Source organism: Notothenia coriiceps, unplaced genomic scaffold (assembly GCF_000735185.1).
Source record: "Notothenia coriiceps isolate Sejong01 unplaced genomic scaffold, NC01 NC01_scaffold00028447, whole genome shotgun sequence".
Lineage (NCBI taxonomy): Eukaryota > Metazoa > Chordata > Actinopteri > Perciformes > Nototheniidae > Notothenia > Notothenia coriiceps.
This window is the reverse complement of record NW_011361148.1, coordinates 186,872-202,149: the sequence shown is the minus strand read 5'-3', so window position 1 is coordinate 202,149 and position 15,278 is coordinate 186,872. Positions and strand designations below refer to the sequence as shown.

Sequence of the window (15,278 nt, the reverse complement as noted above, 5' to 3'; positions counted from 1 at the left end):
TTATATTATTATATAGAGTCGTTATCAATTTGTTTTAAAGCTCAATAAATAACAAAGAAGACCTCTGACCGGCACTTTTCAAATTTTGTCCGGAAGATTTCAACTTTAACGGACATGTTTACCGGCGAAAAAGCGTTTCCAGCATTTCCAGCGGTCTCGTGTGAACGGACACGTTAATTGAGCCGAATGCGTGTGAACTGACTTTTTCGAAAACGCATACGGTGCGTAAATGCAAATGTTCCCGTGTAAATGGGGTCTCAACTTTCCCCCCTTTTCTGTCTCTTTCAGTTCCTCTCTCTTGCTTTTGCACGCCATTTCTAGCACTGAATCTTTTTTTTTCGATGCGGGCCAGTGCAAACTCCAAGAGTTGTTCCTTTCTTTAGTTCACTCTCTCCTCTACCTTTTTTACTCCGCCTGCTCAGGTGCTGAGACCACCTGCTGCAAGACAGATACTTTGGGAACTAACTGTCTGCATATGTGTGAGCTTTTTTGTCTGCATGATCAAACACCCACGTTTTAGCCTTGAGCAAAATGCCCTGTTTAAGATGCAAAGGATACACCAGTGCAGGTATTAGAAGGAGGATATGAACTGGTGGAACTAATAAGCCCCAAGCTCGATTGCCCACTCTTCCTTTTTTTTTTGCTATCTCTTCCTCGTTCTGTCTCTCCTTTCCCATGTAGCCAATTTATAAAAAGTCAGCTTATCGTTCAAGGTGTTTGATCAGGGGAATGAGAAGAGGGGATTGCAAATAGATAGAAAATGCTGTGTCATTTTCTGAAGACTTTAGTCTTTCATTTAACATTCATTTACAAATGTTTTACTGTCCCTGATTCCACTCTAAGAATATGTCCTAAAAAACGCAAATCAAATCTGAACAAACAGATACATGATACAGTCAGACTTGCTCTGCCACTCGAGCTGTCGCTCAGTGACACAGTCAAAGTCTGGAAACTAATTGAGAAAGAAAAGTAATTTAAAAGCACAGACTGATAAAATTCTAACATGTTGTTAAAGAAATGAGAAGTTAAACACCTGATCAGCTAGGGTTAAGTTACTTGTTGCCAGCTGAAACATATTATTCACTGCAGTAATAATCCAATGGAAGGCTCTTACCAATTGGCTTAGTTAAATCCAGTTGGTGACATTACATCTTTCCCTGGTTTCCTGTGTTCTGCATTTGGGGTCAAACACACCCCATTACATTTTCTTTCTTTTCGGATGATTCCCCTTCCACACCCTGTTCCTGCTCCTCTTGTTTTAACGCTCCAGCATTGAGTCAAAGTTAATCGGCTTTATTGTGCACTTTTATTGTGCAGCAGAGCTCGGCAGTGCGCAAAAAGATAATGTGTGTTCCAATCTTATAAATGTGTATGAGATGGCTTCATTTGGGCAATATCCCAACAAAAAAAAAGGATTGTATTGGTTGAGCACCCATGGGAACACAGTGTATTTTCCGTCAAAGTGGAGTATTTTGGAAAGCAACGAGAGCTTCCACAGAATCGTTTGGCGTGGCAAGGACAAAAGAAACTTGGATTGAAATGTGAAAACATTTTTCATTCCAGTTCCCAAGGTGCCAGTTCACACAGCGCTGAAGGAACTTTTAATTACATTCACGACTCGCAGCAGAATGACTAATGAGAATTTTAGGCTTTGTGGATCGTTGCCATTATTATTATTTTTTTAATTCACCGCTTATGTGTTCCAACTAATTGTTACCCAGCAACTCCATCAGTGGTTTGGCTCAATATGTGAGTCCAGTTCATGGAGATAGCGTGTGGGGTGTTTAGGTCTTTAGGGTATGCTCTGGGTGAAGATTTAATAGAGCATATGGAAAATCTGCTCATTTAAAGATTCCTTTCCGGTGTGCTGATGGCAGCTTAGCACATGTCAGGAGTCATGTGGTTAGAAAACATTTCTAAAAGGAGAATTTAAAGAGTTGGACAAATAAAACGAGAGCTGTTTTGATGGGTAAACCGATCTAAAACCGCTCCCTATTTTGCTCTGCCTTTGTAGCTAAAACTGAGCAAAGATCTGCAATATTTAATATGTAAAAACAGGTTATAATGTGAATATAAATCATCTTTTAAGAAATTATAGGTGTTGAATTTTTTACAACAACACTGTTTGACACACATCATACGGATTCAGTGTGTCTCTCAACAAATCAACAAAACAGAATTAGTCCAGGCTGGCCCCATGCACTGTTGTCACCATGGCAACAGCTTTTCTTCCTATCTCTCGCTGCCATGTAACCACCTTGCACCTGTCTGAAACACGTTCTGGGAAGTTCTTATCAGGTTCTGGCTCTGTCACTCTTCACTAGGCAGCAGGGGAGAACTGAATTCACAATGACTGAAAAGCTGCAACCAGCTAATATAAACAAGCTCTCCAAGACAGACGTGTCTATTCATCTGCTGACAATTTGTGAAGCCACAGAGGACAATGCAGTGGGAGTCTGGTAGGAGTAGGACACAAGAGTTTCCTGGATCAGTATGGGTTCTTGGTTAAGACACGCTAAAATACAGGCAAGTCATACCAGAAATAAATCTCAGATAAAACACATGTTGTCCTTACCAAGCTCTGATCTCAGAAAAGGCAGGGGTTGACCAATCATAGCTAAGCAATCATAACTAGATATGGCGGCTGTTTGAAGGAATGGTTTTATTACATTGTAAGGCAGTGTTCATTTGAAAAGAGAGACACTTGGTGAGTAATGTCTTTTTTTTTTATCACTAAACAAGAACTGAAGGGGATGAAATGGATTAAAAGGTGTGTTTGTGTTTGCCTGATCTAACATAAGCTGCAACCGAGCAGTACTTACAAGGCCAAAGGAGCACATAATCAGCTGATTAGTTTTGATTTGTTCAATCTCACTATAAACTAGATTATCCACTTGTGGACAGGTTATATTAAGAAAACAGAAAAAGTCATGACGCTGTTTCTTAGTTCCCCCCTCTCTCAGCACCATCAACATTATCTTAATTAGTATCTGTCCTGGTCTATATTAGACTTTGGGAAGTTTACGCTTCTGCAATCCCAGCCATTGTTACCCAAAATAACATTGGTTATTAACACATCAGTTAGTCTTCAGGCTCTTAAAAGTGAAAGCTTTGAAATACAAGTGTAAACTAAGCAGTCTAATGTTTTTACGTCACAAAAAACTGAGAACAAGAACATTGTGTATTCTGTGCTGAAAAAGAATGAACGGATAGAAAGGCATACGAACAATGTAGGAGTTTTAGGTCTTAACCAACCGTCATTTCTACCATCTCTGAGTAAGGACATTTTCTTCCTCTCATTCGTTTCCTCTGACAAATCAATCTCCCCTCAGCTCTCCGTCTCAATAATTAACCCTCTCTCTCTTTTGTACCGCTTTCCTGATTTGTCTTTCTGAGAGTAAGGATGACACCTAAGATCTAACTTGGGACTTTGGATCAATTCTGTTTGTTCTTTTAGCCTGGTGGGGATCTGTGGGGAAAAGTGCTTTTCTCTGCTCTTTTGAATCCAGAGGGCCTCAAACGCCACTAAATTCCTTTACTAGATTTACCATCTCTTCATATATTTGCGCTTACACGAATACACAATTGAGAAATCGTACTTTGACGAACCTCATTTTTATTTAAATGTTTTGGATGAATAAAGAAATTAGTAATTAATTTAAAGGTCTCCTATTATACAATTTGTATGCATATATTATAGGTCTCAGATATTTAAACAGCATGTCTATGAAGTGTTTTGCTCAAAATAACAAACAAATCACCCATTCTAGCCATGCCTCATATCCCTCTATTTCCGCCCTGTTAGAGAAGTGCTGATTCTGGGTCCTTAGCTCTAAATGTTGCGTAGCTGCTGCTGGCCATGCCCATTTGGAGCGTCCACATTCAAACAGTGAGCTCTGTGAAGAGAAGGCTGTGTACCAGCAGAAACTCAGCTAATCGCTGCCGTGATTAAATGCCATATTATGTTCCAAACCACATCAAGGATTATTCCTGAAACAGTATGGAGCTCAAGTGCCTTTTCTCTTGCGGGTTTACCACAAGGTGAGTATCTTTTTTATATCCTGCTTTTTTACACTCTCTCCAGTACAGGTTAGCTCTGAGCAGGGACATGCACAGGTAAGGGCTAATGTTGCCCGGGCAGCGGCCGAATCAACATGATAAACCCACAATTATTATTGTAGCGTCTCGCTGCGGGAAGCACACTGTCAGCGCTGTCATCTGCCGGTGCGTTAACTCAGTGTCGGATTTTGGAAACTTGATTTTGAGTTGTCTCATCATGGCAGTTAGGGTATAAGGGACAAACCAGGGGACTTTACTTCCTCTCGATACCGTCGGTTATTTACAAAAAACACCTAAATATAGCCGAGTTGTTGTTATTATGCTTCTGTCTTTCTGTGTCTTTTCATCTGTGAACTCCCTCAACGGGGCCGGTCGCTCTCTGCCTCTCACGGGTGAACAGTTCAATGTCCCGCTTCATTGTAGGATTTCTGCCATCTCTCTACCACTTTAGTTTGACCANACTCCTCCCTTTCCGCTACGGGACGCCTCCGAGGGAAAGTAGCCGAGCGACCACCGACTTGGCGGACACAAAAAACTTTCGTTAATATCCCAACCCCGACCGACTCCACTATTGGACATTAAGTAGCATAGTCCTTCCCCAGAACATGAGCTACTATGAAAAGTGACTAGTACTGTACTCGTGTGTGTATCTTTTCTTTTTCTATGTGAAGGGTATTATCATAGAAAAGGTGGTCTACACGGTCTCTCGACCGCTTCAGTGCGGGTAGTATGAAAAGGTGACTAGTACTGTACTCGTTGGTTGTATCTTTCTTTTTCTATGTGAAGGGTATTCATAAGAAAAGGTGGTCTGACACGCGTCAATCTCACGCTCAGGCGGGTAGATTGAGGGCCAAGTACCCTGGATAAAGGCCTTTTAATACACAGACTTCAGTTACCTCTCTCTTTTGCATAGAAAGCTAGGCAAACTTTAACACGCGTACTTATCCGTGTACACTACAAACTGTTAGAATTTTTTTATTAAAGGTACATTTTTTTTAGTGTCAAACAGCTTTTTGCCAAATTATATCTATTACTTTTTTATGCCGTTGATCTTTCTGATGTTTAGGGGTCATCCCGGACCGAGTAAAGCACCGTAGACGTCGTCACGTTCATAAGGCGTAGACGGTGTCTCCGCGCGATCGAGGCATATAGCACACCGTTCATATACGCGTCGTTACGGTGTTGAACGGCACCGTTCATATACGCGTGTTGGTACCGGTGTTGAACGGCCACCGTTCATTATACGGTGTTGAACCGCACGTTCATTTACGGTGTTCAATTCTCTTCCAAATACCAAATCGACGGTGAGCGAAAGGCACGTTTACGTATAATTTGGGCAGTAAATAAGCCGGCATTTACAGCCGGACCAAAATCGACAATGACTACCGGCTAGGATAAAAAGTTTTTCTAATTTGTAATATACAAGATACTAAAATGAACCTCTGCGACCAAACAATTTTTTATTTGCACGATAAAAATACTATGTATGAGTTCTATATGAAGTAGATTCATTCAACTGGTATTTCTAGATTGAACAACTGGTCTCCACCTCTTTATCCGTTCGAACATATGAGTTCATCGGATGACATTGAGACACTAAATCTTTATCGGATGAACCGATATTTCCTATTCCTTTTGGTCGCGTTTCGGATGTTCGTGACTTTTCGACGTTCCCCTCTGCTACTCGTACTGAGTCGCAAGACACGTTCTTGAGCTTGTTATATTAACAAGCATGTCAAAGTTTTGCGTTATTTTCACCCACCTATTTTTTTCGTCGTAACACAGAGCTAAAAATATATGACAGACTAACAGAAATTGCCTTACTGTACAAACAATGCAGTGACTACTAGATTATAAGATTAATTCATTATTAGACTTCGTAATTTTATTTTTACAAGTGGTCTTAATTTTATAATTTTTGTTGTTTGTCTAATTTTTGTTAACTGTAATTTTGACAAATAATTGTTGCTTTTTATTATGTTTCAATATCATGTATACGGACCTAAATTTTTATTGTGTAAATATGTACACATGTTTAGTTTATATTCGACAGGAACGGAGTAAATTATTTTATATTAGAATCGTAGAGTTGACTCGTCACGCTTGCACGTTAGTCAATGTCGACGGGATTCAGCATCCGGTTCAGATATTGTGGTAACATTCGTGTGCAACGACACAGTTATTGTCTATAAATAAAAAATTAATAAACAGAAATGATCATTCCGTATGTGGACAATAGTCATCGTTCGTCACCTTTGAGGGAGTTCTTCGCTGTTAAAGGTTCCGGAACGACGTGCACGTTCGGCGTAGGTGGAACGGTATAAAGAAAAAATAATGTTATATCCAGGATTACAAATCGATGATCAGCGTGCAAACAAAATTAAAAATCCGTTTGTTCATCCGATAAGGTCATTTTAACTATATTTTACTATTAAATAATTATAAAAATTTTTTATCTCTCTAGCGTGTAGTAAGGACAAACTTAATCCAAAGGTTTCGGAACACACACACACACCCCTCACCACTCACTGCCAGATAGCCTACTGGTTGATTTCGGTTTTTTAAAGCATCTACATGCCTCACAGGGAATATTTAGTTACTTATTTTCGATATTCAGTTCACACATCTTTCCCTCCATATATTATTCATTTGTTTTAATTTCACATGTGTTCACCATGGGATCTGAATGGTGTGATTTCTTGATGCTGGCATGGCTGGACATCTTGGCAGAATTTATTACCAAGACAATAATTTTTCAATCTGCATTTTGGGGTTTGTGACCACAGTGTTAAAACATACACAAACGTACAATGGGTCGTATTTGCAGACCTAAAAAGCTCATTACTGAAACCAACCTGTTGTTTTTATTATTTCTGGACCTGAATTAACATCTTAATAAAAGTCTCACAACCCAATGTATAGCAGGAACCTGGAACCTATTAGCTGTTTGGCACCATGCATGCACAAACATACGTAGTAGTATAGTAAGCTACCTATAGTACCTGTACTATACTATCCATTCCTTAATAAAAGCTATAAATACTTTTGCATAAACTGGAAACTTATTGAACCATTAGCTAACAAGCTTGCTAGCTGTTTTCCTTTATTTAAACTCTTATAACTTACATTTGTGTAAAGTCAAAAAAAGTCTATATTGAGTCAATCTATGTATAATACTGTTAGCTTGGTAGCTCCAGTATTGATCAACCCTAGAAAAGAGTCCATACGTCAACAAAGTTAGAACCCTTTAGGCAGGATGAGCATGAGAATTTTGCTGAGCCACTTTGTAGTGTGACCTGGCCCTTTAAAGTATTCTATACATGTTGTTCCCCACATGTCACTGTTATGTCACATAAGCGCTGCACCAACTGCTCAGTGCCAGCTGACAAAATGTAAATGGAAAGCACTGTCCTTGGATTCTTTCTCTCTTTTCCTAATTTCTTCAATTTTTCCTCTGATCACTCATTATTTTGTAATTTCTCAAGAGTGAAAACAGAATCTCATTGCACAAAACTAATTTGTAGAAGATTCATAAAAACATGGACATTCTTCTTTTAGCTTGTTACCATCCCTTAAGAGAAACACAAACAAAGAAATAATTTTAGGTATTGGTAATATCCATATTTGTTGCAGTCACAAACACATTAGCACCACCCCCCAATGTCCCTCAGGCCATGATGCCCCTCATGACATACGGTTGACTGTGTGTGTGACCTCGAGAAACACACATTGCCACAGAGATGGATCTGTTAACACTACAACAGTGATTTGTTTCAGTATTTAGCTGAAAATGGAGGACACCTTGCCACACTTTTGATATTGTTGCTCATCAGTGGTGTCTGACCTGGACATCGATCCAGGGTGTGTGTTATGTGGGTCTGCATTCAAATCCCTATGGGAGGCTGTAATGGGTTTGTCAGTGTCACACAGGGGAACAAAACCAACCGACACAGTCAGGAGAAAAAACAGAGGCATTTATCTTGTCCCTCTTCCTCATCGTGTTTCTACTTGGACACAATTCCCCTGATGGGTTGGTCACTACATTGACTTTGCAGATGATGGGCAAATTAAATACTGAATGTGAGCTTTCGTTGTTAGTTTACCATTCAGTATGGGGGGGGGAAGGTACCAATGCTTCTTGTAATGAGGTCATGATACCCTGGGACTTCTTGTTACTGATGTCAAGGAAACCAGCAGGACTAATCCATTAACGGCTATCCTCGGGGAGCACAGAGATCAGGCCTGAAAACATTGTCACCACATATCATGGGGATGTTTTGCTCTACAATACCAAAGGGAGCAATTTAAAGCCCTGTCTAAAATCTATTTGTATTCAACAATAGAAACTTGATAAAGGAGGCGCTACAATTGGGTTATGAAGGACAGGGATTGGACCGAAATGCAAACAGATGATGAAGCAGCAGGATTAGTTTTTTGTTTTTTTAACCCTTACAGGCATAAAGGATGTTGAATGGTCTTTTGTTAAGGAAGGTTCCTAACTGAGTGAAATGACGTGGAAACATTTAAAGGTGGGGTAGGTACAGTAAGTTTGAGAAACCGGCTAGAGATACACTTTTTGTTATATTCCATGGAATGCTCTTAACATCCCGATAGCAATGAATATCTTAAGTGCTTTGACAAAAAATCCATAAAAAAAAATGTCATCTGTGGAAGCCGTAGTACTGTAAAAAGCACGACCAATCATCTGAGCCGGCCCGGCTAAAATAACTGGATGGCCTACCTGCCTATCAGCTTTCCATCTGTGCACAAACTTATCTCGTGCCCTCATTGGTCATGTGCTCTGTAAGGAAGTGGCAGATTTGTTCCGGCTGTGTATTTTCAAATTGTGGCGCACTCGAGCTGGTTTCTCCAGAATTACCTACCTAACCTTTAAGAGGATGCCATGATAAGAGCTGGATTAAATGCTAAGGAAAGGTGCTTCAGTGCTTTCTTTCTTACAAGCGATTCTACAGCAATGAGTTTGGGAGAGCCACAGAGATGTGGGAGGTTGAGAGGACAAAGAAAAATGTCTATACTTGGCAGGGCATTGCTTTTCTACTTAGTTAAAGAGTACACTGAGTTTTTCTTGGTGGCAATTTTTCCCTAAAGAGACTAGTACTAACTATACAAAACGCCTCTTCCTTTGTAAATTGGCAAAATGATTTTTGTTACAGAGGCTCTATTCCAAATGACATACAACTTTTCTTTAAAACTCTTTTTAATTTTTGTATGTACTGTCGTTGCCCTTTATGAGGTTCATACTGTTGCATGTGGAATGCATACAAATGAAACACATTAGGTCATGAACTTTGACCCAATTGCTCATATGCATTTGTTGCAGTCAGTTAGCGCAAAAGTTCAACGAGCATCTGTTTCTGCTCTCTCGGCATCTCAGTCGACATATTCTCTGCTGTGCAGGGGATTGTGGGTCAGAAACGCCAGAATATTAAGCTGTCTTTCTTTTTGCAAAAGGCCACCAGAGGCAGTAAGACATCCTGGTATTTTTAGCATAATGTACATCTAATATAATCTATTTGGACATACAAAATGTTCTTCCCGCTTACTAAATAGGATGATAGAATGTGAATTGGAATGCACCCCTTGATACGAGAATAGGCTCTTCACTACCTCCTAGTAATCCCCTGTCTCACCCTGAGGTGTTTTGTTCTTAATTGTTTCTTTAATGCAGTTCATCTCGCAAAAGCACACACACAAAGATGGGGCATCCACACACACACACACACACACACACACACAAGTATGACTCATGCACCGCATCAATGTGACGTGCAGCCCACTCTCACTAGCCCTGCCTTTTTAGATCAAAGTAGATTGTTAGAGCATTAAGGCAGTAAGAGCTCCTGCTGACAAACAGGTAAACAAATCGTTTACTGTATGTCTGTCCCTAGAGGACCCAGGAGATGATTTTGTATTATTCCAGAAATATCAAATTGGATCATTCTGTTTTTGCCTCCCTCTCCACTTTATTGCACACTTTTCACCACTGTAGATTTGGCATGTGTTTTGAGGGCCAAAAAGTCAAAGAAATATAAATATCCCATCATGGTGTGTGTGTGTGTGTGTGTGTGTGTGTGTGTGTGTGTGTGTGTGTGTGTGTGTGTGTGTGTGTGTGTGTGTGTGTGTGTGTGTGTATAGTTTCCCTTTTTTAGCATTGAGTTTTCAGATTAAATGTTTTTGAAGATTCTTGACATTTTGTGTGAATACTATGCCTTTACTTTTGTACAAACTTCACTTGTTTAAACTGTGTGTTTGTTCGCTGTGTGTGTTACAGCTACCACCATTTTAAACGAGCTAAATTGGACGGAGGCCTTGGAGGACATATTCCGGAAAAACAAAGAGGAAGATCCTTCACTCCTCTGGCAGGTGTTTGGCTCTGCAACCGGATTGGCTCGCTACTTCCCAGGTGAGCAGGCAAGCAGCCAATGAGGTTAATCCAATAGCCTGCTGACCTTTCTGTGGTCAGTGATGAGGACAAATAAAAATCCCCTAAAAGTTCAATTTCAGCATACATGTATTTCAGAAAGATGCACGCAAAAACAACAATGTCTAGCTGATTTTCACACCATTCTTTCTTTTGACGTTTGGCTGAGAGGCAAATCATTCACGAATCTCTTATTGAAAAGCCGATAGTTCAATATGGTCATGACCATCTTTCATAATGTTAGGTTTTAAAAGCATGCACCTCTTAACCTCCTGTTCTTTCTTGTGAAGCACTTTTATTTCCGTGAAAGGTGCTATACTAAATAAACATATTATATTATTATTAAATGTCAGAAGAGTTCAATTATGAATTGTCTTCTTTAGGTTACTAAAAGGATTGCTTAAAATAAATAGTTTGACATTTTGTTTATCCCGTACGCTTACTAACTACAGTAGATCACTCTTATATATGTGCTCAAATGATCAAGATGGCCCCTGAAGGCAATTAGCTAGCTTAAGTTGAAGTCCTGGACTTTGGTTGCCGAATCATCATTAGTTACTATAATTAACTGTGAACCAGAAGTGAACAATTTTATATCTCAGTGTTGTACACATGTATCAAAAGAGATATGTGTTAATTAGTGAGCTGTCAAGTGCTGTTTTTGTTAACAGTTGGCCAAGGCTAGCTTTTTCACCCTGCCAACAGTATTCATATTAAGCCAAGCTAATAGCCTTCTGGTTTTAATTGGACACAAACATCTACCTCTTCGCTAAAAAGCAAATGGCATATTTCAAATTATTCTTTTAAGATATAAGAAATCCAACAAACATATTAATTAACCAGAAATCTAGGTTTTATATGAAGTAAACATACTTACCGTGGCCAATTTTATTCCTGTCATATCCCAGCATCCCCTTGGATAGACTCGAGCACCTCAGCCAATAAGATCGACCTCTACGATGTGCGCAGGCGACCGTGGTGAGTGTATCGTGGGATGTGCATTTTTGTTTTGTGTCTCTAATCACATCATTGTCCGTCATTTCTCTACTGTTTGTCAAGGGCTGACATACAGTATAGCATTCAAATACCTGTGTAATTGTCATATTAAACGTTCATCTGCTAAAACTCTATTTTCATTAACATATTACACACAATACGCTATCTGTACAAAAAAAACACACACAGTTTAAAACAATCTCATCCAAGTCTCTGGCCAAAGCCAAAGCCACTTAAAGGTCCCATGTCATGCTTTTCCGGTTATTACCCTTCCCCTTATTTTATGCATGTAAACGGTCTGCAAAGTCACAAACCCTCAAAGTACACCCTGTAGCGAGTAAAACTCTAACACAGAAAATACCTGTCTATGCTGCCCCAGAACGCCTCGTTGGAGATTTTTATTTTTCCATTTTTTTCTTCTTGAGTATGGTGACGTAACCATTCCCATGTCCAAATGGCCCAATCCGTGGAGCTCCTCACACACAAACACACACACACACACGCACGCACACACACACACACACACACACACACACACACACACACACACACACACACACACACACACACACACACACACACACACACACACTCACTCAGCCTTATAATTTCTCAGCCGCGGCTCCGTAGATCTCCACTCACAATTCGCCACACACTCACGTGTGTGTACTCAGGCTGAGATCCGCGGTGTCTCGCTGTCTCGCANGAGGACGGGGCGGGAAACTCCGAACTCCTCGCAGCCTAGTCACACTGCACCTTGACCACGGAAAAGGCACGACGCACCGACGTCTGTCGCTCCTGTAGGCGCCTAGAGTCGGACTCATAGTGTGTGCACTCACACACAACGTTAACCCTACACCATCCTAAGATTGCCAATCGGCGACCCGACTTTTAATATTCACTACTCACACAACCACAACTGCCAACACGGCACCCAGACCCCACGCAGCATTCTCATCTGTTTGTCATTTCTGTTGTCACTTTCTGGTTGCTAACAAACGCCATTGTAACACATAGCACACATCAGAGCACAGTGGGCTCATAGGGAGGATGGGGGAGGCAGGAGCTCCAACAAGGCGTGTAGGACAGAGAGTGAATACACATAATATACAGAGATGCTGTATGAGAAAAAAACCAATGTGATTTTGGAACATTGAACAATGTAAATCTATTCTAGTTGACCTCAACAATGGAATTATGATCAGTAGAAATGGCCATGACATGGGACCTTTAAACAAACACATCGGAGCACTGATAATTAAGCCTCTGCAGATCAAAGGCTGCCAAAACAAAAGCTTCACTAGTTTCCTAAACATTTGTTTAAATCTGGATGGAAGCCATCAATACACTTTGAACCATGTCATGTCATGGTTTCATGACATTTCACAAGCCCGAAAGGCCGAAAGCCTCTTCGGCTATTGTGCTCTCGAGCTCTGAACAAAATTGCACAACAGTTTATTTGTTTATTTTCTAAAATATGAACAGAAATGTCATTAAAAATTACAAAGGTATTGTTGATTTTACATCAAAATGATGTAGAGTGACATTTGTTCAGCTGAAAGAGTGATGAGAGTGCAATATGTGCTGTCTCATCACTTTTTTAATGTGCTGAAGATTGTGTTCCTTAGTTTTGACAAAATAACTTCTTCATTATTATAATTGTTTGTGAGCTCCGCTGTATCCTACATTTGTGTTTAATATCCATGACCTTTACTGTGTGTTTTATTACTCACCAGGTATATTCAGGGGGCAGCGTCACCTAAGGACATGCTGATCCTGGTAGATGCGTGAGTGATTCATCTACAGTCAGATTTTGTTCTTTTATTTTGTGCCGGTAGGCTCTGATGCTAATTCTCAGAGGGCGCTGTACTCATGGCTGCCTCAGTACTCGAATGACAAACAAAAAGCTGTCAGTATATCAGGCGACTTCATCATTTACAGTCCAGTTGGTTCTTCCTGTGATGAATGATGAGTTACATTAAGAGTTAGAAGATGTTTAGGGAGCATTCCGGAGCCATATCTGTAACGACAGCAGTTCAGTTTTAGAGAACTTAAGATCATTTCTAAGAAACAAACAATATTACCTTTTTCAGATTTCCCAGAGTCCATTTCAAAACTGAAATAAGGGTTTTATTTCCCATATTTACCAAAGCCAAACATTTAAACCCCTTTCCAATTCAGGTTAAATAGAACTGCAAACCTACCAACAATGAACATAACATATTTTAAGTCAATTCCACCAATTTTTATGTAAAAATAAGTGTACTTAAGGATAAGGAATTCAATATTCTATGTTGTATTTTAGTCAATGTGATGCTCTGAAAATAGTAAAACCAATAAGTAATTAATATTTTTAATTATCCAACACGACCAATATCACTTAATTTTTCGGAATATTTGTTGCTTGTTTCATTTTAAAAGACTATAAATGAGAGTTTCAGGGCTAAATGACAAGCAATATTATAAAGGAAATGTTGCCTACATTTGCAGCTCTTATTAAAGCTCTGGAAGTTGTCACCCAGGGGATTTATGAGGCTTATTGGATATTAAAAGCTCCCTCCATTACTCTTTGGTGAAAATAACATCTCGTTCCTGTTTCTGTCCCTATGCCTTTACGTGCAAGAACAAATTAAGTTGCATTTTACAGATCCATTGGTGCATGGTCCCCATCTTGTTTAGCAATAATATATAGAATATTATTAAAGGAGCCTTCTCTTAATAATGAAGTGATATTTTACATGTTATGCTAGTATTCACAATTTGTGTGCACGTCATTAGCCGATAAATGGCGATGGCACTTAACTCATGTCATTAACGCAGATGACCTATGATAGAATTGTTGTTAACCTGTTAAGCCCGGCAGCCCCCGCCCGCGAAACTGTGTCTCAGGGCTTCTTAACATTTAACCTAATAATGTTACATACCCACTTAACGGGAAGAAACTCAGCTAACTGACGATATTAACAATTTTTAGCTAAACGAAACACAACTCTAACGCCAAGCCTCTGAATTAGCACTAAGTGAAAGAATGCTAACGCACTTAGCACAGACCTCACGGTAGAAATACTTTATTACTTATCAGATCTGCACAAACAAGATATCAGATTAAATCTGAGATTCCACAGATTCTAGAGGTATAAGTATCATCACTTAAAAACTCAGGGCATAGAAGGCAAACCCAGACAACAGTCAACGTAGCTTTACGGGACCAAAACGGAAAATAAGTCTTACCTTTGCTGTTTTCTGATCAAAAATTGTGTTCAATGGCATTAAAATGCATAAAATGTCTCTGTGTCACTTTGAAATGATTACGGATAATCCATCGTCATATTTATGGTAAAAAGCGTAGTTTTCAGTTTTCAGAGCATAACATAGCTTTCGGTTTGGGCAAGCTGCGTGCGCTATAAAAAAAATTTTTTTTTTTATTCTCACTCCACAATGGTAACGTGTATGTGGATTTAAGAACTTCCCCTTCGATTCTATTGGCTCTAACCGTTCAAAAGAGGTGTCAATCATCAAAATCGACCAAGGGGGGCCAGAGATATGGCAAATCCACCCAAATGACCCCAGAAGTGTTTTTTTTGTTGCTAAACCTCTCTAAAAAGGTCATGTCACATGTCAATCTTGATACAGGGTACTTATTATATGTTATAGTTTGGATTCCTAAAGGTTTTTGTCTACTATCCCATCATTCAAGGGTGGTTTTCACTATAAGTAATGTTTTTTTTTTTGGACGGACACTATAATTGACATTGTTTTACTATGTTCAATCTGAATTTAC

At 39.6% G+C, this 15,278-nt stretch overlaps 1 protein-coding gene across 3 annotated transcripts in view; it reads left to right on the top strand.

Annotated features, from left to right (window-relative positions):
- Positions 1–15,278, top strand: part of LOC104958231 (voltage-dependent calcium channel subunit alpha-2/delta-1-like) — a 62,322-nt gene that overhangs the window by 12,487 nt on the left and 34,557 nt on the right. For all 3 annotated transcript variants that reach the window (XM_010785962.1, XM_010785961.1, XM_010785960.1), the window contains exons 4-6: positions 10,352–10,483; positions 11,410–11,479; positions 13,234–13,284. In XM_010785962.1, coding sequence (XP_010784264.1) covers positions 10,352–10,483; positions 11,410–11,479; positions 13,234–13,284 — 253 coding nt within the window. The remainder of the gene's footprint in view (positions 1–10,351; positions 10,484–11,409; positions 11,480–13,233; positions 13,285–15,278) is intronic.